This window comes from Falco naumanni, chromosome 4 (assembly GCF_017639655.2).
Source record: "Falco naumanni isolate bFalNau1 chromosome 4, bFalNau1.pat, whole genome shotgun sequence".
NCBI classification, from domain to species: Eukaryota; Metazoa; Chordata; class Aves; order Falconiformes; family Falconidae; genus Falco; species Falco naumanni.
The window spans coordinates 43,794,631-43,821,916 of NC_054057.1; the positions used below are offsets into that span (position 1 = coordinate 43,794,631).

Here is a 27,286-nt window from a genome sequence, read left to right on the forward strand (position 1 = left end):
TGACTGCGCGTGCGCGGTGGCGGGGGGAGGGGGCGCGCGTCACCTGCGGCAGCTGTCACTGCCCGCGCCGGTACGTGCGCGCGCGGCGCTGAGGGCGCCTGAGGGCGAGGGGCCGGGGCCGGGCCGGGCCGGGCCGGGCCGCTCCGCTCCGCTCCGCCGGGGCAGGGCTGGGCCGGGCCGGGCCGCCGCTGGTCCCGAGGGGAGGCGGAGCCCTGGGCTGCTCTGGCCGAGCGGCAGCGGCTAACCCGGCTCTGCGCGGTCGCGGTTCTTCAGCGCGGCGCGGTCCGGCCGGCCCCTTCCTCCCGCCCGCGCTTTGACACCTTCGGGGCGTCGAAACGGTGAGGCCGGAGCGCGGTGGTGAGGCGGGAACCTTTGCAGGATCTTGGTCTGCGGGATGGTCACGAGAAGGCTGAAGCTGAGTGGTTTGCTTTGGGATTTTTTTTTTTTCTCCGTGTAAAAGCTCTGAGAAGAGTCAAATGGAAGTTGTCCTGGGTTAGCAATTTTGAAATGTTTAAGCTATCAGTCTTGACCTACCTTGAGGTCTTTGACAGCTCCAGGCAGCCTCTGTGTTGTTTGGTTGCTGAATTTCAACTGTATTTTATATTGTTGCAGACTTTGTGTCTGTACTGGTAACAAGGCCCAATTTTCACTAGAACTGTTGTCATCAGTAATAGTTGTTAAAATTGTGGGTGATTCCTAATAATACACAGATGCTCTCAACATCAAAGTGAGGGGTCAAGGTGTATTGTCAATATTTCTTTGGAGGCATGGGTGTAAGCCCTGCTTCAAAACCCCCTCCACCTTTTTGGCATGGGATTTATATCTAAAGTTGAATGGTTTGGTATTCTAACTAGACTGCTAAACTGTTCTAGCCATAAAGTCTTAATTCGAGCTGTTCTTACCATAAGGTTTTGCTAATTGAACAAAGAATTATTTCAAAGAAACAGGTTGCATTCAATGGCTGCAAGCTTCTGTGTACATGTACTTTATGTGGGTACAAAATTGGATTACACTGAAGTAGGTTGAACTGAATAGCTGAATAAAGGAATTCCCTGCAAATTTTTTCACCTGATTGACTAAGTTGATTTCAAACAATACCTATGGCCTAGATTCATAAAGCAATCCAGATGTTACATACAGCAGCTGTATACATACCACGTGACTGCACCTCAAAGTGAATCTGTAATGCATCTAGACATGGCAGGCAGACCGCTATACTGGGCATGGTTTGTACTCCCTTTGCTCACAAATAACTTGAAGTTATTCTTACATTCAAGAAATAAGATAGCTAAAATGTAGTCTCTAGTTTTTTTGTAAACTTGAATATAACTTTCTTACATCTGGAAGTTTAACACTAAGATCTCTTTCTGGCCCTATAGTGATGAATAAATGTAAACAGAGCTGGAGTACATTACTATTGCAGTACAGCTTTATAATGATACTGAACATTACAGCTACTATTCACAGATAGTTATTTACAAAAAAAACAATTAGGAAAAACTTGTATTGCATCTACACAGGATGATTCCCTTATACTTTACAGGATTGAGAAAAAAATGTACAGTATGATATGTCCATCTTTCCTCAGATCTGTGCCTTATAATTACAGCACATACATGACAGCACTGGGTGCAAACTCATGACACTTAACTGTCTGCAAGCTCATCTCTCCACACAGAAGTGAGCAAATGCAAAGATTTAAATTATTAGAAGTGCTTTGACTTTGTAAGGTATGCTCATAGTTTGGTAAAGAAAGTAAGAGTGTAAAAGATTAAGGAACACAGAGCACTGGGGTTGTTTAGTCTTAACAAGAGGAGACTGGGAGGGGGAATCTTATTGCTCTCTACAGCTACCTAAAAGGAGGTTGTAGGCAGGTGGAGGTCAGTGTCTTTTCCCAGATGTCTAGTGACAGGACAAGAGGAAACTGCTTCAAGTTGTGCCAGGGGAGGTTTAGACTGGATATTAGGAAAAAAAAAAATCACTGAAAGGGTGGTGAAGCATTGGACCAGGCTGCCCAGGGAGGTGGTGGAATCACCATCCCTGCAGGTATGTAAAAAGCACATAATGTGGTGCTTAGGGACATGGGGACATGGTTTGGTGATTGACTTGGCAGTCCTGGGTTAACAGTTGGACTTGATGATCTCAGAGGTCTTTTCCAACCTAAATGGTTCTATGATTCTATAGACTAGAGCAAGGAACATCTGGAAGTAAAGAGTCTTCAGTTTTATGGTTTGCTCTGACAAAACTCGAGCTTCTCTGGCATTTTTTTAAGTTTGTGACCTATATCTCTGTAGTCATTTGATATAATGCACTCTGATGGAGAACAGCAGGGTCTTTAAAGGATGGTTGTAACAACTGTAAACATGGATTAATCATGAGCAGGTCTTTGGAAGATGTTGCAGTTCCCACTGGTTGCCTTCTACTGCAATTCCAGGCCACCTTCTGCTCTTCACAGTGATAAAAGGCCATTGGATTGGAGAAAAGACACTGAACAATTGAAGGATTTGGAAACTTAGTTTATAGTGAATTCCTTTAATTGTTCTGTTTAGTCTGTCTTGGTTAATGTGGGAAACACTTTCTCAAATTTTTTTTCACTGGTAAAAGTATTTTAATAAACATTGCAAAGCAATTGCTGGGGTGCTAGCAGCTAGATTGAATCTTTAAAATGTAGTTATTAGAACCATTTTGGTTATGTGTTGCAGTGTCAGGAGAAAGAAGAACTTGCAGCTTAGTCAACCATCTCTCTGTATTGCATACTGTAGCAACCAAAATAATTCTTAAAAATGGTGATTTTATATATATATTGCAAAAGCATGTTTTTATTTTGTATATATTATTTTTTTAGAGTTGATGAGCAAGCAATGGGTTGGATTTTTAAATCTAAAATTTTATTAATTTCATAAATGGAAGTTCAGTATTGCTTTTCTTCAAGCATTTTTAGTCATTAAGAATGAAAAATTAATAGTAACAAAGTGCTGCTTCTTTGCCTACCTAAAATGAGAAATGACTCTATAGGGATTTTCTGTGTAAATTTATGTTTAGTCCCTGGGCCCCCCCTCCAGTTTTACGGAGATTTTGAAAGTCCTTCTCACTTTGTTGAGAGCTGCTTGCTTAATCTTTGCTGGAGATCCAACTTTCCTAGGGATTTTTTTTGAGGTTATAGTGTCTTCATGATGTATTTTCTCTCTGTCTCACTTTACACAATCTACACTCAATACAATTCCATTGTAGGAGCTCTTCACAAATCGTGTGCTTGGTTTGCCGCCCCTTCAGAAGAGAACTGGATGCAGCTCTTCCAGCCTGCCTTGCTCTTGCGCAAGTCTGTGAGTTTTCTGTGTATTTAAGTGGGTGTTGCATTTGTTTTATTCAGAAGGAAAGTATAAGAAATCAAAGGTATCTTGGGAGGTGGGACATGCATATTTTTAACGTTTTGATTACAAGAAGGTTAATCTTCCTTATTTGTTAATGTGTACTTAAAATAAGTCTACTAGAGGAAAAACTAATTGGTTTTGAATGTGTAGTGTTAGGCTTGGGTGTCTTCATTGGGGATGTAGACTGTTTGAAGTTAGATTTGTCAGTGGAAGTGAGCTGGAACTACGCAGGAGAGGAAAATGAGTCTTACTCTGAAAAATACCTCCTTGGCTCTCATGAAGTCATAACTGGATTTATGTTTGAATTCTTGTTCTGAATTTCATAATTTTTAGGTTTTTTTCCTAGATGTTTGCTGAAGGACTAATTACTGTTTTTTTCTCTTTGAAGCAGTTGGGTGGATTGCCAAGTTGGCTTGGGTAAAAAACCCAAACAAAACAACACAGCAGAAGATGTTTCACGTTGTTCAATATCGGCCTTTAAGGCTTTTAACCCGAAACAGTCTTTCTGGCATGTGTTTAAAACTGATGCTTTCAAGACCTGTTGCATTTGCACAGATATGGAAGTCATGGTTCTCAAGCCATTCTCTTGTTGGAAACAAAAATATTATCCTGATGGGACTTCCGGGTGCTGGGAAAACAACGACTGGGAGAATAGTAGGTCAGAAGCTAGACTGCCCTGTCATAGACATAGATGACGATGTCCTTGAAACAACCTGGAATATGAGTGTGTCGGAAAAACTGCAGGATGTTGGTAATGAGCAATTTTTAGAGGAGGAAGGAAAAGTCCTGTTGACATTTTCAGCATCTGGAAGTGTCATTTCCCTTACTGGGTCCAATCCAATGCATGCTGCTGGCATGCAGCATATGAAAAAAAATGGGATAGTTGTGTATCTGGATGTGCCCACAGCAGTCATTATGAGCAGGCTGAAATCGATGAAAGTGGATCGCATTGTGGGCCAGTCTCCTGGTATTTCTCTCAAGGACATACTTCAGTTTAGGAAGCAGTTCTACAAAAAGTGGTATGACATCCGTGTTCTTTGTGGAGGGGATATTGCAGCAGAGATTGTAGCAGAAAAAGTACTTGATGCTGTGAAGAGATACCAAAACTCGGAACTGGAAACTTTCATTTCAACTAGATCTAGTAGGTCTGGAAGAAGTATGGAAAAAGACTCTCATAATTATTTCAGTGATGTTGTTATTCAGGGCTTAGCCCCTGACGGAGGACTCTTTGTTCCTGAGAGAGGACTTCCCAAATTCACTGCTGGAGAATGGCAAGGCCTAATAGAAGCAACTTACATTGAAAGAGCCCAGGTGATACTAGAAAGATGCATACATCCTGCTGATGTTCCTGCTTCTAAGCTGGCAGAAATTATTGGAACTGCTTATGGAGAAAACTTTACTTGTTCTAAAATTGCTCCAGTTAGACATCTGGCAGGCAATCAGTTTCTCCTTGAGTTATTTCATGGCCCAACAGCATCATTTAAAGATTTTGCATTACAGATGGTGCCACATATATTTGCATACTGCATTCCCAGAAGTTGCAATTACTTGGTTCTGGTAGCTACTTCTGGTGACACAGGGAGTGCTGTCCTAGATGGCTTTAGTCGCCTCCATGACACTGACAAACAGAGAATTGCTGTGATTAATTTTTTTCCTGAGGATGGAGTAAGCCCAATTCAAAAATCACAGATGATTGGCTGTCAGAAAGAAAATGCTTGGTCAATAGGTGTCAAATCTGATTTTGATTTTTGCCAGACAGCTATAAAGCAAATCTTTACTAATTCTGATTATACTGGCTTTCTTACGGTAGAATATGGAACAGCTTTAGCTGCAGCAAACTCCATAAACTGGGCACGACTGCTTCCTCAGATAGTTTATCATGCTTCTGCATACCTTGATCTTGTTCATCAGGGTATTATTCCTTTTGGAAGCCCTGTAGATGTTTGCATTCCTACAGGAAACTTTGGCAACATACTAGCGTCTTTGTATGCTAAAATGATGGGAATTCCTATTAGAAAATGTATTTGTGCTTCCAATGAAAACAATGTTTTGACTGACTTCATAAGAACAGGTGTTTATGATTTGAGGGGAAGAAAATTAATTCCCACATTTTCACCAGCAGTAGATATTTTGAAGTCCTCCAATCTCGAGCGATACTTGCACCTGATTGCTAATGAGGATGGACAACTGGTGACACAATTATATAACCAGCTGGAAAATAAGGGCCACTTCCAGCTACGGAAAGATCTACTTGAAAAGCTTCAGCGAGACTTGGTGGCTGGGTGGTGCTCTGAGGAGGACTGTCTGGCTGCCATTCACTCTGTATACAGTACTACAGGATATATTTTGGATACACACACAGCTGTTGCTAAAGTAGTTGCAGATCGATTACAAGATAGAACTTGTCCAATTATTATTTCATCTACGGCTCATTATTCTAAGTTTGCACCTGCTATCTTGAGGGCCTTGAGGATTGCAGAAATAAACCAGAATCCCTTAAGTCAGCTTTACTTGCTGAGTTCTTACAGCCCTCTGCCTCCAGTCCACTGGGGCCTGTTAGAGACCTTGAAAAAGAAGGGAAGTGAGGAACACCAGGTCTGTGCTGCTGATATGAGTATGCTAATGTCCTGTATAGAAACCTTAATTCAGAATCGATTTATGAAAGTTTTCTGAGCAACTGATCAGATGTCCACTGTGTCAATTGTGATACGTTCTTAACAAGCTGCATGTTTTAATAAAGCCATGATTCATCTGGCCTGTGTCCAGTCCACAGCATAACGTCTGCAGTTTTATACTCGGTTGTCAAGTTTCCAACAGTATTTGTAAGTAACACATGTGAGATTTCTAGTAGTGGTGAAAGGTTGTGAATTGAGATTTATAAAAGACTGGAATACTTTTTTGCGGGTCATATGTAGCAGAGACACCAGTACTGCCGGCTTTCTTTGGCAGTGCTGTCTCCTTCACAAGCCTGAAGCGTTCTCCATGGAAGGAGGAAGATAATGAAGTCTGACCGACCTTTCTGAAACTAACAGCTCTAGTTTTGTTGCAAGAATGATGTGATCATTTGGTCAGTGGGTGATTAGTTAAACTTGAACTCACTTCACTTAGGACACTGAAACATGATAAGGTACTGTAATGATGTTCGTATATTACTAATGAGGGTTGATTTCACTACAAAGATTGAAGTATACTTGTATTGTTAATCCTTGAACCATCCAATTTGGTAGTATGTTATCGTCTATGTTATACATATCGTATATGTATTGTGAGGCCAGCATTTATGTAAAAAAATCTGGTAATTTTGGTTTTTACACTTTTTCTCCCAGATATTTTCCTGTATAAAATAGAATCCTTTGTTTGATATTTTTAATATTTTTTCAGATGTGACTCTTCCTCCGGTGTGTTCTAGTCTCTTTCCTGGATCTTTTCTATTGGAACTTTCAACTTTAGAATCCTTTTTTAATGCTGTAGAAGAATTTGCTAGTAGTAGCAGCAGTCTCCTTAAATAAGAACCAGACTTCACCATTTATTTACATTTATTTCTTGTATTCTAAGTTTTTAGAATGTAAGTTTTATCTTTGAGGTCATACAGCTTTCTTGTTCTAATAACTTCTGTTTTCATATTTTTCTTAAATCTTCTTGACATTCTATTCTATTCATACTTCGCTTGACTTAGTGTAAGAAAGAAGCTTCCCAAAGTACTTGGCATCCCATCAAGGAAAGCGAAGGATGAATTCCAGTGTGTGGAAAATGTGATAGCATCAGAGGTATTAATTGTGTAACCTAAAATAAATCTACGTTAGCAATCTGGTTTTGCTAATGACAGGCTCCTTATTGGGTTTTAGCATTAAAAAAAGGATAGAGCAGTTTGTCCTAGGAGATCATGTGGTTATGGACAAACATATTCTGCTAACTGTAGATGGTATTTGGCAAGGACATAAAATATAACTACATTTCATGCTAAGAGAAATGGTAAAATGATGTATGGGCAAGTTTTGAATGGCATGCAGTTAGAGGTAAAGAGCTAAGAGTCATCAGGTGTGAGGACATACAACTATGGGAGGTTGTGTTTCCCACCAAGATTCAAATAGGGAAGGTGTTGGCAAGGGAGATGGTAATTGATAACATTTTTTGCCTCTTTGAGAAGCGACATCTAGATACCAGGACTCATTTGAGGCTTTGAACTGTTGCCATATCTGCCAGCTTCCTTTGTGTGTCTGCTTGTACTTTTTGCCACATTAGGGTTAAGAAGATGTCATCTAGCAAACTGTTTTAAAGACTTGTCATTTCTTCCAGTGTAAGATAAAAAGACCCAAGCATGATGTGCATTTGCCACAGTGAATACATTATACAATAAAATTTAATGTAGGTGGTAGTAAAGGTGTGACACAGTAACTTTCTAGATTCCATCATTCTTGGATGCCTTTTTAGGACCTTTCTAGTTCTTTTCTGTGCTAGGTCCTTGTTCACTATTTCTGCAGTAACTTTGGAAAATAATTTTTTATTTTCACAGAATCACAGAACAGCCCAGGTTGGAAGGGACCTGAAAACATCCTCTGGCCCAATCTTTCATGGGAAAGGGAGCCTAGATGAGATGAGCTAGCACCCTGCCCAGTCACATCTTAAAAACTTCCAGCGATGGGGACTCTTATCACATCCCTGGGGAGGTTGTTCCAGTGATGGAGTGTTCTCGTTGTGAAAAATTTCTTCTTTATATCAAGATGAAACTTCTCCTGGTGCAACTGATAGCTGTTTTCTCTTGTCATCTCTGTGTGGCTACTTGTGAAGAGAGCACCTCCATCCTCTAGAAGCCACCATTTAAGTACTGGAAAATTGTGATGAGGTGCCATTTTGTTCTGCAGGGTGATAAGACCCTGAGTCTCATTCAGGTTCTCCTCATAGGGCAGAGGAATTTTAATCTTTTTCCAGACACAGCATGAGAAAGACCATAAATACGGAATTAAAAAAATAATCAGAGTTCTGTAAGGACAATATAGCATACTGCCAAAAAAGCAGCATTGCTTGTGTGGGTGATAAGTGCACATCCACCATGTATTTCTGTATGTTTCAGACTGATTCTTACAGTAGTTCCATGTGGAAAAAAAATAATGCTTTCTCTGGGTGTGCTCAGTACAAAACCTAAATTCTATATCTTTAAAGTAACCAAACCGAAACAAAACCCCCAAACAAACCAGACTGCCTGAGTTACTGGAACAGGAGGTGATTTCAGCATAAGATCTCTGTGGAAATCCTGCAGTACCTGGTTCCATGGGGCTCAATGCCATTACATGTCATAGGGCCATTTGTTGTGCACTGCTATGATACTTTCCAGAAATGTCCACAAAGAAGAGCTTGTTTTCATAGAAGGTACCTAAAAGAGAAAAGCTGAGATTCTAAACAAGTTTAATCTAGAAGCCAACATTCTGCCTTGAGTTAGCTCATTATTAGATAAAACAGAACTAAACCGAGGATTTATTTTGGCATGACTCAAACAATCAATATTTCAAAGTTCATGGCAGTAACTCAAGCTTGGCTTGAAGGGGAAAGTATTAGTAAAATTTCTAGTTGCTATTTGCATAGCACATGAGCCATTGTAACAGCTGATGAATAAGGAAATGAGCAATTACAGGCTTTAAATGTGGACTTAAGGTGTATAAAGGCAGGGGTTAAAGAGCACATAGGGTATTAGTACATTTCTTAGAATGTCTAAAGGCTTTTACAATACAGTATTTACTGGTTTTTAAAAATCATAAGTTAATTTTTGGGCTTCTTATAACTTCATTGAACTATTTTTGTGCACCACATTTGCTTGTGGATTCTGGTAACGGGCACCTTAAAACGCTGCAGTAGTGTTGCGATCCTGGATATACACAGTATCTGTGGTCTGGTGCTGATGCTGTGTTGTGGTAGCTGTAATGTACAGTCTTCTGGTTTGCCTTGTCCTGCAGGGCCTGGAGGAATGCAAGAGAAAAAGTTTCCTAGTTTCCAGCATACTCAGTATAGCTGGCTGCAGGAGCGTAGGATAGTGAGGGAAGCAATCCTGCTTTCTCAGCCCAGCTTTTCTGAACGTCAGTCAGCAAAATACTGTGGTTCAATATTCTATTACTGTTACTGTACTTTTTTTCACTACTGTCAGTGTTATGAAAGGTTCAAAAGACATTACTGAATAAGAGTGGACACAAGTGCCATTTTTTTTGTCTTTTGCAGACATCAGGCACGCTGTTGTCATGCAATGTTTTATATTAACTTCTTAAGGTAAAAGTGATAGGCTAGTGATACACAAAAGCAAATCAGCATGGTGATGGTTAGCAGGATTCTTTAAGCGTTTTAGGCTTGGTGTATATGCAGTTTGCCCCTATTTGTCTAAAGATAGGATGTTGCAATCTAAATCAACATAAGCCAGGTCTGCAGAGAGTGTGAACATGCATATATACACCTTTCTACTAGCTTTGTTGACCTGGAGTAATAGCATAGCTTTAGTTAAGCTTTTATTCTTCTGTATAGGTAAATCTTTGCTGAACACTGATATTACATGAAAAACCTTAAGGACAAAAATAACAAATGTAAGGACAAATGTAATGTCTATGTTTACACTTTTTATTATAAGACTGTTTGTATGAAAAATACTTTGTTTTGCTTACAGCTGCTCATTACTTGCCTTTAGTCAGAGTCCTGCTTCTCAAGGTGACAGTGGTTTGAGTTAAAGGCTGAATAGAGCAGATAAGGATAACTTCAGAAGATAATTTTGTTTTCTCAGTATCTTACAATTTAGAAAGAATTGCAATTTATGTTTTTGAGGTAATGGAATATTTTAGCAGTAACAACTCTAAAGGGAAGGTTCTTCTTTTTCAAGAGGTCAACTCTGTTCTTCAAGCACATCAAGAACACACGTTGTTATCAAGTATATCATGTTCGGCGTGCCTGAAGTATGTATTAGTCACTTGTATCCACTGTATTCTCTTTAAATAAATACTGCAGGATCCACTCTATAGCACTTTATTTGCAAGTATGTTCATAATATCAGTGTGATATTAAGAAAATCTACTAAAAGAAGTGGTTTCAGAATTTTATATTCTTAAATCTTGAAAGACTTGTTCAGTCCTGTGTTTACTTGGAAGTTAGGTGCATAGTAAACAATCTAGTAATTCCCTTTGTTGAGATTGACATATTAGTGAGATAATTTGTATTATCCTGGGAGGAAAGTGCCTTACAAAAAAGTAAACCCACATCAAAAATAGCAAATGGCTAAACATTCTGTTTATATTGCACCACAGACTTGTTTGGTGCTGCAGGGGAAGTCTGTGTATTGTGAGGAATTAATACGGAAATCTGTCAGTTTAATCTTTCTTGTTCATGCTTAGTTCAGTGGAGGAATGAGCTGATTGTTAACAGTTGTGGAGCAGCTTTGGTTCACTTGGAATATGACTTCAGGATCACAGGCTTAAAAATTACTTGAATGGTTGAAGCAGCAATAAGAAAGGAGTAAGTAATTTCAGTGAATTAACGTGAACAAGCAGTTAATTCTGAATATATGTTAGCAGCTTGAGGAGGATTTAAATGTTACTGTGTTTTTTCACAGTATCATAAATATGCTCAGCATGCTTATCAGAACTGGGAAGCTGTTGCTTCAAAAGTTTTTCAGAATGAAACATTCTAAAAGACACAACCTTGGTCTTGCTCTCCAACTTAAGTAAAACTTTTGAAGGGCTCTCGGCATGGAGGTAGTTGTAAACTGTTTGTGCCTTTTACCTGAGAAGACTATTCCTTGGTAACTGTTTAAGATGGTCTCTGGCTACTTTGTTGACAGCAGAGGAAATAAAATGTTTAACAGGAAAATTGTTCAGCAGAATTAAGAAAACACCTGATTTACTTGCTTAAGTACAATTTCTTAGAAAATTTAACGAAGCAGAGAAGTCACAGTGTTTTTCCTGTGCAAGATGATGGGGACGCATTTTTAAATAAAACCTCCACAAAATCAGTTGCATAGCACAGGAATTATTGCTCTAGCATTTTATTTAGGTATTTCATTACTGGTATTTGAATACCCTTAGATTTTCAAATATTTTATTTTAAATACGTTATTGCTATAGAAACATGCAGTGTATCACCCCTAGCTTTAAAATTCATCATGACACTAATTGAGTCAAAACCTGAAAGATCTCAGAATGTAAATCCTGGAGGGACAGCTGTGACTGGACAGATTTGTTACGTGAGCTCACACAGGATTTGGCTCTTAACCATGGGTTTGTTAAGAACAGAGAAGGGAATAAAATAATGACTGCTCAAATCTATGAATGCTACAAAGCTTAAGGACCCACTTATTCTGTTTAAGATTAATGACTTAGTTGGGAGCTATAAGCAATCTTCATTTTACTGTAGCCTAAAGTAGACCTGTGTTTCGAGGAGCAGAGGTCTGAGGACCTCTACTTTACCAAGTAGAACAATTTGCTGTAGGAAATGCTGGCTTTGAACAGTGTCTGGAGAAGATGTACATGCTCATCTGAGTATGGATATTCAGCATGCCCGAGAACATGGCCAAAAGGACCAGTGAGATCCTCAGGTTTAGAAACGGGAAGCAAGGGAAGCAATATTGCTGTCTATATTTGACTTAGGTGTAATCTTTTGTAAGTATGCTATGTCCAGCTCCAGCAGTCACAATTTCCAGTAGCGCTGGAAAACTGGACAGAAAAGACTAATGAGGGTAATAAAAGGATTAAAAAGAAGCAGTGGCGTGAGAGTCTCAATAAGCAGAATATATTTTGTTTAATGAGAATTAGCCTAGGAGAATCATATTTGGAGCAAAAATTTGATAATAAAATAATGTTCCATCTAGCAGAGAAAGAGTGATCCAGCGATTTTGAGCAGAAGCTGGACATGTTACAAGAAGCAATAAAGGCACGTAACAGAATGGTAAAGGTTTCTCTAGTCTGGACCTGTTAGATGGTTTCCTGAAGAGATGTGATTTGATAGAAAGAGGACTAATTCGGGCAAGTCAGATTCATGTTACACAGGAGGTCAAACTAAATAATCAAGGCAGTGCAGTTTGGCTGCCCCAGGAATAACTGCATACTAAGGCAAGTATGAGCAGTGTTTCACAGAGAAGTTTGAGTGCTAGAGCTTGTGAACTCATTTCAGTCTGCTGTAGTGTTACCAGTACACAGAACAAGTTGTGCACTAAGTAGGCTACTGGATATGGTTAGCCTTGGTTTTTTCTGTCTCTAGAGAATTGCGAATGGACTACTAATGGCACACCGTGACTTCACTCATGGCTATTAGGATATGGCTCATCAGTTTTAAATTTCATTCTACAATATGTGTTGTGATGGTTTGGGCGATAGTATATACTTTCATTATGAAAATGAGATGAACATACACAGGAGGAAAGTGCCTATGCAAATGTGAGCTTTATTCAATGTAGCTAATTATTGTTTATTTTCCCAAGCTTTTAAAAGTTAGAGATCTTTTAAGGTTTATTAGATGCTTTTGGACCCCTTTTTTCCATTCTTGTTTACCTGGCATTTCTGTCTGCTTTCATGAGCAAGTTGCGATCCAGTGGCCATTTTCAATTAATTTTCAGCTCATAATAACATCTATATAAGACAAATAGAAAAATCCAATGTTTCCTTTTTATAGTTAGACTCGACCTTTTATATACCAACCAAAGATGCTCTGTAAAGCTTAGAGAAGGTAAAGTGTGCTTATAGGGTTCTGCTCTAGAAAGGTATCTGGAGAAAAAATGTATTTCCTATACATTTCAGACTAATTCACTAAATTATACCTAAATAGAGTAGGCATTTAGTGGACTATTTTACTAAGTACATGTGGCAGTCTGGTTCTATTTAAAATGCTAATAAATGCATCTCATCTCATAATGAAACTACTGGTCCCTGCATAATTAATTAGCATTGTATACAGATGAGGACAGGAAAGCCATATTGACAGTCATTTCTATACAGAATGGTTAATAAAAGAATACTGCACAGTTCCAAAAGGTCATACATGAATAGCTCATTTCTGCAAAAACGTTATTCTGCAAGTAAAAATTTAGTTAAAATTACCTAGAATCGTCGTTGTATACAGCTTTTAACCACAAGATGGCATTCCTAACAGAAGTTTGCTAGACATGGTAATTTCTTGCCGTTTTTGAAGGGCTCTAAATGAAAGGCTGTCATAAGCATTTATGATGTTATATGAGCTTTTTATATTTTCATTTTTATGAAATGTAAGTGACAGAAATTTCGGTAAGAAACCTTAATGATAATTAGGTTTATAATCATTGGTATGTGGAGTACCCAGAAATATGTGATGGTTCCTGGTCGGTGAAACACCACATGGTATTATATGCTGCTAGAGACTTTTCAACTGTAAATCTTGTGTTAATTTTGCTTTAGTATAAGAATCTAAAATAAACCACAGTTATTTAAAATTTAAATCAAGAGCACAAATAATACAATGGTTCTATACGCAAACCCCAAGTGTTTGGGGTTTTGAATGTGATACAGCATGTGGGGGTTTTAGTGAGTTTTGGAATAAAGAAGAGCAGATAACGGCATTCGCAGCAAAAAGCAGTATAAATAATATGTCTTGCTCTGCAGGGGCAAATTTTTCATAGATTAATGTAAAAATGACCAAGATACATATTTTCAAATGTCTGTCATCCAGGTTGCTAACAGAGCCCACAGGCAGCCCTGCTTTATTTCAGGCTTTGTATCTTTTCCAGTTTCTTGTAATCTTTGCATGCTACATTCAAATACATTGTTATTCTTTCTCCTTAAATACAAGCATGAAGGGAGCATGGTCCAACCTACTAAACTGATACAAGTGCACTGGATTTTATGTAACAGAAACATGTATATCATACTTGCTTTTTTCCCCCCCATGGTTAAGGTCCAGGTCTTACTTTGCTTGTTTTTGCTGACTCTCTAAGATCAGACCTGAGCTAAGTAATGATTTATATTTCCATTCTAGCTAGTTGCACTAGTTGCATTTTGGTTTGGAAAAAAAGACATTACCATAAGTTTATGCTCAAACTGGAATCCAATGTAAATTGTGGAATTGTTTTCAAATCTGTTTCAAGTCAACAGAAAGGATTATGATAACTAATGTTCTTTTGTTTTGCTTTGTTGTTTTGTGGTAGCAAAACTTCATGGCATCTTTTCTAGTGCATGTGTACATTTCCTGCTAATCCTTTTGCTCCATGTGCCACCTCCCGCTGATGCCTCAGCCTTCTGGTTTTGGTTCCTGTCATTTGACACAGCTGGGAGGACAGAGTAGTGGCTGCATCCGCTGCTGACACTAATGACAATCTTTGCTGAGTGAGCAGGTAGTACTTTAACATTAAGCAGATGTTCTTTTTCCTACTGTGCTGTTATACCTCCATCATTTCTCAAAGGTGGCTATCCAAAACAGAATATGAATTTTTGTTTGCTGAAAACAATTGTCAGTCAAAAACCACTTTCAGAATAATCAGGTTGGTAGAATCTACCTGCTGGTTGAATCTGGCACCAGGAGTGCAGAGGCAAACCTTCTGAGTTAATAGTACCTTGTGTTGACTACCAGTAGAATTTGAAGGCTTGAACATCTACTTGCTGCAAATTTTAAAGAAATTTGTTGAAGTGGAGATGACTGTTTCAAGGATGTGGAAATGGCAGTATAAAGAAAGTTACTCACAATAATTATGAAATGTGGATGGGGAAGTAAATGATTTGTTGCTGTTACCTTTCAAGTTAAATTGCATACTGAGTTTTCTTTGTAGTAATTAGACATAGCACTAAGTAAGTAGATGTGGACAGGATTCCATTGAGAAGAACAAGAAGCCTTCCCACAGAAGAGGTTTAAAAAAATGAAAACAAAATGTGGTGAGGAAAGAAACACTCTGCTCTCAAGGGCTGATGGCTGGCACGTGGAGAGGGCTTATTGTGAAGGATAGTTTGTAAGTAGAAACATAGACAGCTAGACAAGTGAAACAGGTTAGTCAAGGCAGAGGCAGGGTTCAGGGTTCCCCAACATGCCATGATGAGTAGGGTGTGATAGACATCACCAGTAGAAACCAGTGGTCTCAGCCATTGCAGATGTTGCTTCTGGGACATCTCATGATGTCAAATCAGACGGATATGTACTCCAGCATCCAGAAACAGGGGAAATGAATGTCACTGAATTTGTCCTTTTGCCTCAGGGTCTCTCAGCCACTGTAAGTTCATATAAACAAGCACTTGCAGGTAACACTGTCAGAAAAAATGGCCATACTGACTGCTGACATGACACTTCATGACAAATCTGCAAATTTCTTTGCTAGTACAAAGCACATCAGGGGCTAATTTGATGCAATTTATTGCTTGCAAGAGGTGGATTATAAATGTTTGGAATTGCATTTTATGTAACTGCTACTGTATAAGCATAGCTATGGGCAAGTGTGAACTGGGAAAGGGAAATGTGATACTGGGAACTGTAACCATGAGTATTATCACTTCCCATATGTAACAAACTTATGCCTAGGGCAAGCAAGCACAATTACTGGCAGAAGCTGTGTTTGTTCATGCAAGTGATTTTATTGTTCTAAATGATTTATCACTCTGAATTATATTTTTTGATGAAACATTTTTCTGGAATACTTGTATTCCAAAGACAATTAGTTGGTTTACCTTCAACAGATGACCAGCTTTGCCTACTGGAAAGAAGTTAGATTTATAAAGCACTTCCATGAGGTTTTTAAATAGGTGGGATACAAAGGGTCATTATGCAAGACGGGGATTTTCTTCCCAAATTTAGTAGCAATCTCTTTCACTCTCTCCCTTTCATTTCCTCAATTTCAGAAATCTAGAAATACACATTATAGCAAATTATCAGATACTTTAATATACTTCCAAATTGTATAATTTTACTTTATCTGTGGTCAAAACAATACACCAGATTCTCTGAATTTATGTTGGGTGCTGAAAATGCACTGGTGATTACTGGAAACAGAAAAACAGTCCTCACTTCCTTTACAAAAAGCAAAAAGATGTTACATTTTCAAACTGTTAAAATTAGCATTTAAGTCCAGATTCCAGGAAGTGTACAGCAGTTGAATTGCCAACATCTCTGTTCCTTGTGCTCCTGGGTCACTGATGGCAAAGCTCTTACTTTCTTGCTCATTCATATCACTGTGAAAAAGTGGTAGGTGTAAGTACCGGTCCTTTCCTACTCAAAGGCATCTGAATATCAAACAGACATAGCTAGCCTCTGTTTTACTTTTGCCTGACACTAGAGTTGCTTTACTAAAGAGAAGTCCAGCCTAATACACAGTCAGTCCCTTTTCAAAATGCAGAGTGGCGTAACTGAGCCAGAAGATACCAAGTACAAAGTGAACTTTCCAGTGCTGTATAGTCAGTATAAAAGGTAGATGAAAACTATTTCACAAACTACTAAGATCTCTGTAGCACCCAATATCCAAATTGTTACTCATTTCCGCAAGGCACAGCTGACAGCTGGTGGGGGAAATGAAGAAATATAAACTTTTTTTTTTTTTTTAATCCATCCAAAATAAGATTTGCCTTCTGTGATCACTTAGCTCACTGTTGTTCTAAGTCTGTGGGGTGAAGAGTGGGTCTGCCACCTCCCACAGTGGTGGCTGTTCGGTCAGTTCAGGGGCAGAAGAAGTATCATCTCCTCTAGTGAAGAGATTTTGTTCCTTATATTAATTCCATGATCTGCTTCATAAATCATATTACATATAAATGGAACAGCTTAAAGGTGCAGCTGAGAAGCTGACAAGTTGCTGTGCCATATGGCTACTGTGGCTGTGTGGATAAGGACCACAAAGGCAAAAATTGGTCTCTTTAACCTCTGATGTCCCTTGACTTTCCCCCAATGAGTTTCTGTCACTTTAATTTAAGAAGTTTTTTGATCAGCTTATGAAAGCAATTTTGTTACGCAGTTGTCTCAAATTCCCCAGAAACAACTACACAGTCCTGTGTTCCTAAATTGCGCTCTGTATGTGCTGTATTTCCTTTGCCTTTCCTTTTTTTCTTTTGTTTTAACAGCTGCAATAGGTGTTAATAGTGATGATGTCATTCGTAGATCTGTTTTTACAGGGTAGACAGAAGAAATAAGCCACATTTGGAGTGTCGTTGAGACCACCTTGGTAATTTTTTTTGGTTTGCAAAGCAGATGTCTGTGTAATGCACTCAAATTCTTCACCATCACCTGTTATCATGAAGTCATTTTAGCATAACAATATTTTAAAATCTTCTAATCTTTTTCAGAGGAGAATTTCAAATCAGTCTTTGTACAGTAAATTTAACTCTATATTACAACTCAAAATACTAGAATCATAAAATTAAAAAAAATAATCTTTTAGTAAGCATTTTGTGGTCAATGTAGTTAAGTTCCTTTCAGGCTGATGCTTGGACTGCAAGTCAAGAGTTTTATTTCCCTTCTGGAATCAGGTACCATTTGAAATGTTCATACTTAAGGTCTGTGAACTGTGTTGTCATTAACTCTACTTCTGACAACTGTCAGACAGCAGGATTTTGCAAATTGCCATGAATTCTGCAGGGGAGAAAAAGTGTAGGTGTGCTACAATTTTCAATGGAGAGGAATTGGGGGGGTGGGGGGGTGGGGGGGTGGGGGGGGGGAGTGTTTCCTGCCTTCCTCCTCCCCAAATTCACAAATGAATGACACAAAAATGAAGAGCTATTCTTAAAAGCAGACTTCAATATGTAGAAAGTAAAAAGGGGAGAAACAGCGGGAAAAATCAGATCCAGTGAATAGTCAGAAACTGGACACAATTCTGCTGAGTGCCTGTGAATTAATGCCCAAGATTGGAATTCTGACCCCTTAAACAATTCTTTTAAACGTGACCGTGACTAAAACAGGCCACCTCTAGCCTTAAAATCTTACTATAAAAGTAGAGCTGTGGTTTTCTTGACAGATTTCTTTAAATTCCTGCTGCAGTGAGGCTAGATACCAGGGAAACAACTTTTTTGGAGCTTCAGGGGGTAGTTCTACTTTTGTCTGGCAATATTTGAGCTAAAGGAAGAAGAAAGCATTTAAAATTTTAAAATCTCAAAAATTGTGTTTAACATGGGACGAGCTTAACAGCCTGTTTAACTGAAGCTGTATGACTTCTTCCTGATTATGAAGGTTCCCCGGATATCTTACTCAGTTTACTGTGTGTTTTGAGAGACAGAAAATGTGAGAGTTTATGTATATGCCCATGTATATATGAAGTGTATGCATATCAATTGTATATGTATTTCAGTTTATTGTATGCACAGAATACCATGCTCGTAGGATCACTCTGAAAGTCAGCTTGGCTGATGCATCTCAGATTATCTGTGGAAAGAGATGTGCATCCCCGTGGGTACCAGTCTGCCGCCTCAGCAGGTCCAGGTGGGATGTGGCCCGTGCAGTTGTCCCTGCTGTGCAATGTGTGTGAGGTGTGGCAGAGGGACCACACGACCTTCCTGAGCCGCGCAGTCAGGCTCAGGCCCAGGTCTGCAGCTGCCGTTGACCCTTGGCTGGTTTTGTGCAGCATTGTTGCCTGACCTTGGTGCACTGTCACTGTCACTGAGCTGTGCGAGTATGTAAACTGAAACCGTGCAAGGTAATAAAAGTGAAAACAGGCAGAACTTGAAGTGCTGAGCTGGTTAGAGTGTCTCAGGGACTGGGGACAAAATACTAACACGGATTCTATAGAACTTGGGGGGGAAAGCAGACACTTAGAAGATGGCATCTCTGCAACTGTGCGGACTTACGCTGATTTACTGGAGTATTTTGACATGACTGAAATACTTCCCATAGGAAATACGATGTCTACAACATCAATAAAAAGCAACAGAAACCACCTCATGATTTTCTCTTCTTTCCCCCTCTCCCTTTTCCATGCTTTTTCTGCACCGATCCTTATCTCCTCTTGTCAGGTCCCTCCTGACCTGTCCGAGTGATGCTTCTCTACCAGCCTCTGGTCAAAAGTGCCTTTTGATACCCTTAACCACTTTGTTGTCATTTCCCTTGGTGAAATCACTTGAAACATATGACCCTCGAGGCAGACTTGGCATGTGGTACTGTGCTTTCGCTGCTCTTGACCCCAATGTCCACACCAGCATGGTGTGGTGGCCCTGGAGCGCTGCAGGGACCAGCCAGCCCTCCGGCCACCCACACAGGTGCCCAGCTTAGCATCAGGGCTGGAGGAACAAGAACAACATTCCCAGACCTGATGTGGGTATCCAGGGTCGGGGCAGGGACTAAGGGTAAAAGAGACGTTGCACTATTGCTTATGCAAGCACACAGATGAAAAGAACTTTGTTTTCCAATCACAGCAGCCACCTGCGCTGCTGGCATAGGTCCCCCCTTGCTGCCACAGCCAAAGCCAGCAGCCGTTTCCAGAAGCACACCACATTTCAGACATGGCAGAAGTAGATGCTCAGCTGCCCTCAGACCCCTCTGATCAAAGAAATAGTCTTAGTTTGAGCGGGTCTAGTAGCTTTTATAGGCTTCATGTTTGGATGTACTATGCATGTAAATAGGTGGCATTCAGATACAGCAAAGCTTTATTGAACTTGTGTTGGTTTTCAGACATGGAAGAAATTTGTGTGCCATCTGGCATGTGCTCTGCAGCTCCTCACACCTGACTGGAGATGCCGTGTCTCCCTGTCTCTGCACATCTTTCATACCAGGTTCATTCCTGCCAGTACTGTGTTTCTTGTTGCCAATCTCTTCATCTCACTTATCAAATCAGGCGATTAAGCAAGCAAAAGGGCATTGGACTAAAACGGAATACCTGGATAATTTAAGCTGGACTGCGAGTATACATTGGTTCCATCCATTTTAATTTGGGGTGGGATGGGGTGTTTGGGGTTTGGTTTTTTTGGTGTTTTTTTGTCTGTTTGTTTGTTTTTTTAAATGAAGATGCAAACGCAAAGTGGTTGGCAATTTAGCTGCCCCTAACTGATGTCAGTTCTGAGGAGCAGGTTTGAAATGGGATTTACCTCTGATTTTGCTTAGTTTAGTATCCATTTCGGCATATAGTGAAAGTTACATGTGATTCACTAGTTTCAATCAGACCATTATGATGATATATAATAACATTGTGTGGATTTCAGCTGTAACTTCAAATGTATGAACAATACTTGCTATCTGCCAACTGATATTTAAAGAAAAACCTTAAAGGCTGGCAAACGAAAGCATTCAGGGGAATTAGAGATTTGGATTGGTACCTGAAGTAGTTAAGAAATTCCTTCAACATATTCTTAACTAAAGAGAGGAATAAACAAGTGATGGAAAACCAACCAAGAGGCAGGAGCATAAGATGGGAAAGTGATTGTATTGTTAGGAACAAGGTCATAGCTCAATGTAGTGGAATGGTTTGAAGATATTAATGTTATGGTGTACAGGGGGAGTGCAATAGCTTTTTAGAGCTTTTGGCAAAATTTCAGATCAGTGCAATGTCTGTGATGTGGGGTAATGGAATAAGTGAAAAGTTGGCTCATTAAGTTGATAATTGGGCAAAAAGCAGGAAACAAAAGGTAGTTCTAAAAAGGAGCTTTTTTTATCTGGGAAGAAATCAGGCATTCTTGTTGGAAGGCTGTTTATTACAGAGAGAGATATGACCTCAATTTGGCCTATAAACTTTGTTCTCGGATGATTTTCCATCTGCAGCCGTATAACAAAACCCCCATGAATGTTAACTGTAAAGTAGTGATGACACATGATGTTGGTAAAGAGGTCTCCAAAGCTACAAAGTGTGAACCGGATACTGACAAAAGGCAGGGAAAAGTATCCCTCGAACCTATGTTGCTGAGTTTGATTAAATCACACAAGAACCTGGAGAACTGGGACTTTGCACAGCAGAAAGATAGGAAGGTGCTCAGCAGGAAAAGCTTCCCAGTCGCACTGTGAGCTCCTGCTCTGGAGCAGGTGCTGCTGCCCAAGCTCCTCTAAGCAAATCAGTCTGTTTGGTGTAAGCTAACCCCAGAAACGTTGTTGCAGAGTGTACAGTAACATTTACTTTGGGGCATTTGCTCAACAGGCAAAAGGCACATTTTGGAGAGAGACTTGCAGCAGTCTAGAAACTGGAAAATAAATTATTCTTTTCTGCAGCCCACTCTATTATACCCCACTGTCCTTAGTTGCCTCCCCTGAACTTGGATTCACTAAACTTCCAGCTGCACCCGGGCTTGGAGAGCGTATTATGTAGCACAGGGAGAGCAGGTGGTGCTGTGCAGCCCTGTTTGTGCACAGCCGAGTCCAAGGGATTGGCTTTTGGAGGAGGGGCAGAGATCTGGGGGCATATATGCAATTAATCATCAGTATTTTCAACTGACTGCGAGAAACTGCTACACCTGCTGCTCTGCTTCAGATGGGCTTTGAAATATAGGCAGACTGAAGGATGTATGAGTTTTTCTTTCATGATAACAAAAAAAACCACTTTGTTCTGGTATCTGTAAAGTTAAGGCAGTTTCCTACAAGCAATGATAATTCAAGAGCAGTTTCTGCCTTGTGATTGATACATAAATGAGAAGAGTGTTTTTGGAAATGCTGGTTGCTTTTATAATTAAAAAAAAAATAAAATCACTGCTAATTTTCAGTTTGCCAAGTCTTTTAATACATAATTTCCAACAGAAACACTTTGTGTTATCAGACAGAGGGGAAATATCTCATTGCTGTGAGACAGTCAGCTGTCCCGAGTGTGGAGTCACTACCAGAAATCTGCATCTTGCTCTTGGGAGGGACCTGGGTGCCTTTATACCACAAGAAGTCTGAACAGTGTTCAACTGGGAACCAGGACCCAGAGTAATGATGTAAACCAAATGCCTATTGCTTTATACAGCCTGTCCAAGGGGAACAGGAGTGTGTTAGAGGGCTGGCAAGATGCCTAAACCAAAACTGCTGGTATGGATTCCCCGATGGGAAAAAGACCCGACAAACAGTAGCACAGAGGGTGTGTTGGACAATGCAGCTGTGAATGCACTTTCTGTGTTTGCCAGGCACGTTAATAAAAAAATGGGAAAATTCGATCCTGATTCATCAAACGCTTTCACAAATCTTCAGATGCCAAGCCCGACTTCGAGGTCTAGGAGAGGCCACGTGCTGCCTGTAGTGACTGTTGCTGTGGAACTGCCCTCCCCAGAGCATCGCTGACTGCCCTGCTGTGGGGAGTGGGTGGGTATCGTGCCCAGGGTGAGCGCGGGGCTGCGTCCTGCTTCCCAGCACAGCCAGTGCCAGCTGCTCCACCACATCCCGGCCCCCTTTGCCCTTTCCCCTTGCTGTGGTACTGCAGCTGCCTGGTGCCACTGTCCTTCCCTGCAGTGAGTGGTCTTACCTGCAATGCTGAGAGCCCCTGGGCTAATCTGGGTGTTTAGGGAAGGCTATAACAGGTATCTTAACAGTTAATAGATAAGGTAGTAATTTCACAGAATCATAGAGTCATAGAATGGCTTGGGTGGGGAAGGAACCTTAAAGATCATCTAGTTCCAACCCCCCCTGTCATGGGCAGGGACACCTTCCACCAGACCAGGTTGCTCAAAGCCCCATCCAGCCTGGCCTTGGATGCTTCCAGGGACGGGGCATTTACAGCTCTCTGGGGAACCTGTTCCAGTGCCTCACCACCCACGCAGTGAAGAATTTTTTTCTTAATACCTAAGCTAAGTCTACTCTCTTTCAGTTTAAAGCTATTTTATTTTGCAATAAACATTTGGGATACAGTTTCCAAATGGCATTTTAAAATGGGTTGCAAGAACAAGCTGAACTTCCCTTGTGAATAATAAAAATTATAATTCGTCCATTGGAAATAGAATCTGTAATTTCATTGAAACTCATTTGTTTAAGCAGGCTATGAATTATTATTTTCTTGTCCATCACCTGACCATCTGGCTGACTCTGTAACGTTAGCATCTATATCTGTATAATGGGAGTAATATTACTACACATCTTTGAAGAAGACCCTGGAACATCAGAATAAAGGGTTTATTGAAGTGCTGGATTTCACTTTATGATAGCTCTGCAACCTGTTTTATTTCAAGTGAATGACAAAACTGCCACAGAGTTCAGTGGGAGCAAGACTGGATTATTGCAAAATGCAGACTGGGAATTAATTATATATGTATTAATTTTAAAATAATTACCCACGACATTCCTGCTTAACTCTTTCATTATTGTTTCACACAGGCTAAAAGAGCTACCCCAACAAGTGACTCCGTATAAATTTGAACATGAGCAGAACATCGTGCTTTCCAAAGCAATTAAAATTCTCATTCACTCTTTCCATCTCCCTCACGCTTGCCATGTGTAATGAAGCTGAAAGACAACATGGGACGTGGTCACTGGAGATACTTGTCAAGTCTGTGTCTGAAGCTACTGAAGTTACCTACTAGTACGACATGTGAAAACTTGGGTAGAGAAACGCTACAATTCCCAGGTCAAACATTCAGCTACTAGGAAATAACTAAGTCATAACTTCCAAGGGAGCCTTAGCTCAGCTTCTCTCTAGATACGCTTTATAATATAGTATTTAATTACATCATCATAGATAATTCACTCCTGACATTTCCTCCTAATACCTACTCTGAGCATACATGTACCTATGTAGCCCTATAAGCTGGGCCTTCGTGCCTCACAGAGAACGTTGCATTAGAATCCAGCAGAGAGAGATTAGCTCTAAACTCTTGATTTCCTAAAGCTTCAAAGGCAAAGCAACCTGGCATGACAGCCCTGAGTGAGGATAGCCATGGGGGCCCACAGAGGAGACAGCGAAGCCGCATGTCTGTTTGTCCCATCCACTTCTCCTTCATATTTCACTGGAAATCCAGTGATCAAAGTGATGGTCTGGTGCCTTCCCAGCAATGCAGCCCCGCCACTCGCTGATTAACCAAAGCCCCATGTCCAGCTGGAAGAGCTCATCCTCGTGAGCTGAAGGTTGGGCGTTTTATTTTGCTCCAGAGACAGGAAAAACGCAGTGAGGTTTCAAATCCTATCGCAGAGGAAGGGTACAGAGCTGATGGCCAGACATGCTGAGGAGGGGTTTGGAGTTAGGCCATGGCTGGTCTGACACTGGGAGGCATAAGGAAACACCTCACAAATTACTGGGAAGGAGAGCAGCCGAGCAGCTCTGCGAGTCTCCCTTTCCCTTTTGGCAGTGACTAATTAGTCTCTGCGCAGGGAATAGGTTCACGGTGAAAAGCAAAGCCCTGCACTGGCTGTTACCAAGCAATTATTCATTGCCATTCAGGCAATTATTGCTGCCTCTGGGACAGCAGCTACTTTCTTATTTGAGAAACACAGAGGACGACTTTCCATTAAGCAGTCAGTCTTGTTTACAGAAAAAGCACAAATAAATAATAGAAATAATCTACCAAGGCAAAATTGTACTTTTTTGATTTAAAAAAAAAACCCAAACAACTGAGGGAAGCCACTGATCTAGAAAACACTGAAGGTTTTTGGCTCTATCTAGGGAAAAAAGAAAAGGAAAAAACCCAACAGTTTAAAGACTTTTCTGTAAAAGATTTACCTTATGTTTTCAAAAATAATGATAACTTCTCCAAACAGGCAGAAAAATGTCGCTACTTACAAGTTCGTGAGGGAACAAAGAGTTTGCATATCTTTCCTTTCAAACGTTTAGTTGCTTTCAAGTGTTCCAGTTCCTGATAATTTTGATAGGAAAGTTGGAAAGGATGAACGTGTCTGTCCGATGCCCAGGTGGCACTCAGGGTGGACCTGGCTGCGTGCATGGGCTCGGGGTGGACGAGCACCTGTGTTTGGAGCCACATGAACAGCAGCGAGGTGGCGCGTTCGGCGTCACCAGAGCCACCCGCGCTGTAACAGGCATTTCTTTATCTGTATATAAGCACCGCACGTGCCTCGGTCTCCATTATGCTCAATTTTGGGCTTTCTTGCAGGACACTGATTTATAAAAAGCTGGTGAGAAATAATGAGCAAAATCAAATGGAAGTGAATGGCCCGGCGGTGAGAGGATCCCTTGTGTCCGGGAGCCGTGTCAGTGGCAGATGAAGCGAGCTGGCCTTCCCTGGAGCACAGCTTGGCGGGGAATTGCTCTCGGGAGGGGGCCGAGCCCACAATGGTGTGGCAGCACAATCGCTTGGAAAACTGAAAATGCTGCTTTCCTGGAGGGCTCACATGGCACATTGTGGTGCAGAGCTGGGGAAATAATGTGCATGTTGCTCTTTCAGCCTTACATGTCGTGAGGAGGCTTTTTCAGGAGTTTTGCTGGCTTCTCATCTTTTGTAGCCCAGAGCGGGATCAAGGCCATGGAGGCGCCGCAGCAGCCTGCGTTCTGCTTGGGGGAGCAAGGCCAGCCCTGGTGCTGACACCGCCCGGGGTGGGAGAGCTCCCACGGCACGCTGGGCTGGGGGACAGAGCAGCCATGAACCTGTCACTAAGAGATCAGCTGCGCTTGGGGGCATGATCTTTTCATTCCCAGTTTTCCGGACAGAAAGGCATCCCCAGCAGCCATCTGCCAGTCCTCCGCCCCCAGCCCGGCTGGGTGTAATGGCTCCTGGGGGAAGCATCTGACTCATTTACCCTGGGCTAATAACAAATTGCAGATATTTTGCAGAAGACAGCTGAGCTTTTTGATGCCCCCTGATGCCTGAAGGTGTTTTGTTCCTTTTGCCTACGTGCCGGCTCCTCCATGGTGTTTTAGAAGGCAGAACCTGTCATCCCATAAGATATTGCTTGCTTTTGTACATCTGCCTTGTCTGAGGGAACTGGGAGTTGGTCCTTCTGAAGACATCATACAACAGTCTTTTAAAGGGGTGCTGTTGGTTAAATAAATTGCTGTGTACCTAAGAGTGCATGGCCTGCTATAGGTGTTTGTAAAACTGGATTAATGCCTTAAAATCAGTTAACATTGCTGTTCTGTCCTGTTCTTTTCTTTTCTATTCTACTCTATTCTATTCTATTCTATTCTATTCTATTCTATTCTATTCTATTCTATTCTATTCTATTCTATTCTATTCTATTCTATTCTATTCTATTCTATTCTATTCTATTCTATTCTATTCTATTCTGTTCTGTTCTGTTCTGTTCTATACTATTCTATTCTATTCTATTCTATTCTATTCTTTTTTATTCTTCAGCTGGCTCTTTTTGCTCCAGCATAGCTCTTATGCAACACATGTTAATATTAGTAGATCAGGGTCAAAGACAGAAAGAAAGAAACTCTATTACTGTCTCTTTTCACCCTCCCTTGAGGATGCTGTGACTTAGTCTCTAATCTGGAGGGCACTGTCATTGGGAATGATGCCAAGTCCTTTTTTCATAGCATGTATGAGACTGAAATTGCTTATTAAAATTCTTTCCCACCTTAGTGCACAGTGTTTGCTGTGGGCTGCGCTATTATTTGACTGTCTGTGTCAATATCGTCTGGCCGCTCAGCATCTCTGGCCTGGGAGGGCTGTGTTATCCCTTTCTGACCCTGCCTTGGAATACTCGCAGGACTGTATTCAGGTGCCTTACAAGTTTCAGCATCTTCCCTTTAAGGATTTAATGGCCTTACCAGTTTTATCTGCTTCCTCATTTATCTTAGTTACATTTAGTTAATTGAGACTAATGTTTTGTTGAAAAATATCTCTCTCAGTCCCCAAGCTGAGCTTTTGAAGTGAATAGATTCGGGTAAAAATTTGCAAATGAGCTATTAATATCACCATGGCAAAGATACTCTCTCTTCACCCATCATTTCCACATTGGCCTGGAGGGGATTCCCTTTCCCGAACTGATAATCAAATAGTTGCCAGCACCACTTTCTCCTTTCGATACAGCTGAGGCTTTATGTCTGTGAACCTGATCTGCTTCTGACTGCTCTACTAGAGCAATCTGACTTCTGAAGCTGAGACTGTTTTATATTAGATTTTACCCCAAAAGAAGGGAAAATATCTCTTTTATCTCTGACTCCTTAATATCATTCTAGAAATCAATCT

The 27,286-nt window shown here is 40.6% G+C and overlaps 1 protein-coding gene across 10 annotated transcripts; it reads left to right on the top strand.

The window, feature by feature from the left end:
- The first annotated feature begins 5 nt into the window (after positions 1 to 5).
- THNSL1 (threonine synthase like 1) lies at positions 6 to 26,280 on the top strand. Of its 10 annotated transcripts, none has more exons than XM_040590676.1 (4): positions 6 to 70; positions 3,232 to 3,323; positions 3,760 to 7,138; positions 7,885 to 10,360. In XM_040590676.1, exon 3 carries the CDS (start codon positions 3,822 to 3,824, stop codon positions 6,042 to 6,044), a length of 2,223 nt encoding a protein of 740 aa, XP_040446610.1. In that variant the 5' UTR covers positions 6 to 70; positions 3,232 to 3,323; positions 3,760 to 3,821; the 3' UTR covers positions 6,045 to 7,138; positions 7,885 to 10,360. The 10 variants fall into 10 exon arrangements, 9 of the variants coding, with proteins under 9 accessions (XP_040446610.1, XP_040446611.1, XP_040446615.1 ...); XM_040590677.1 differs by having other exon boundaries at positions 3,763 to 7,138; XM_040590681.1 differs by having other exon boundaries at positions 3,232 to 3,319; positions 3,763 to 7,138.
- Positions 26,281 to 27,286: the final 1,006 nt, after the last annotated feature.

Coding starts and splice junctions, on each gene's coding strand:
- THNSL1 (XM_040590676.1), top strand. CDS start 3,822: ATGTTTCACGTTGTTCAATATCGGCCTTTAAGGCTTTTAACCCGAAAC.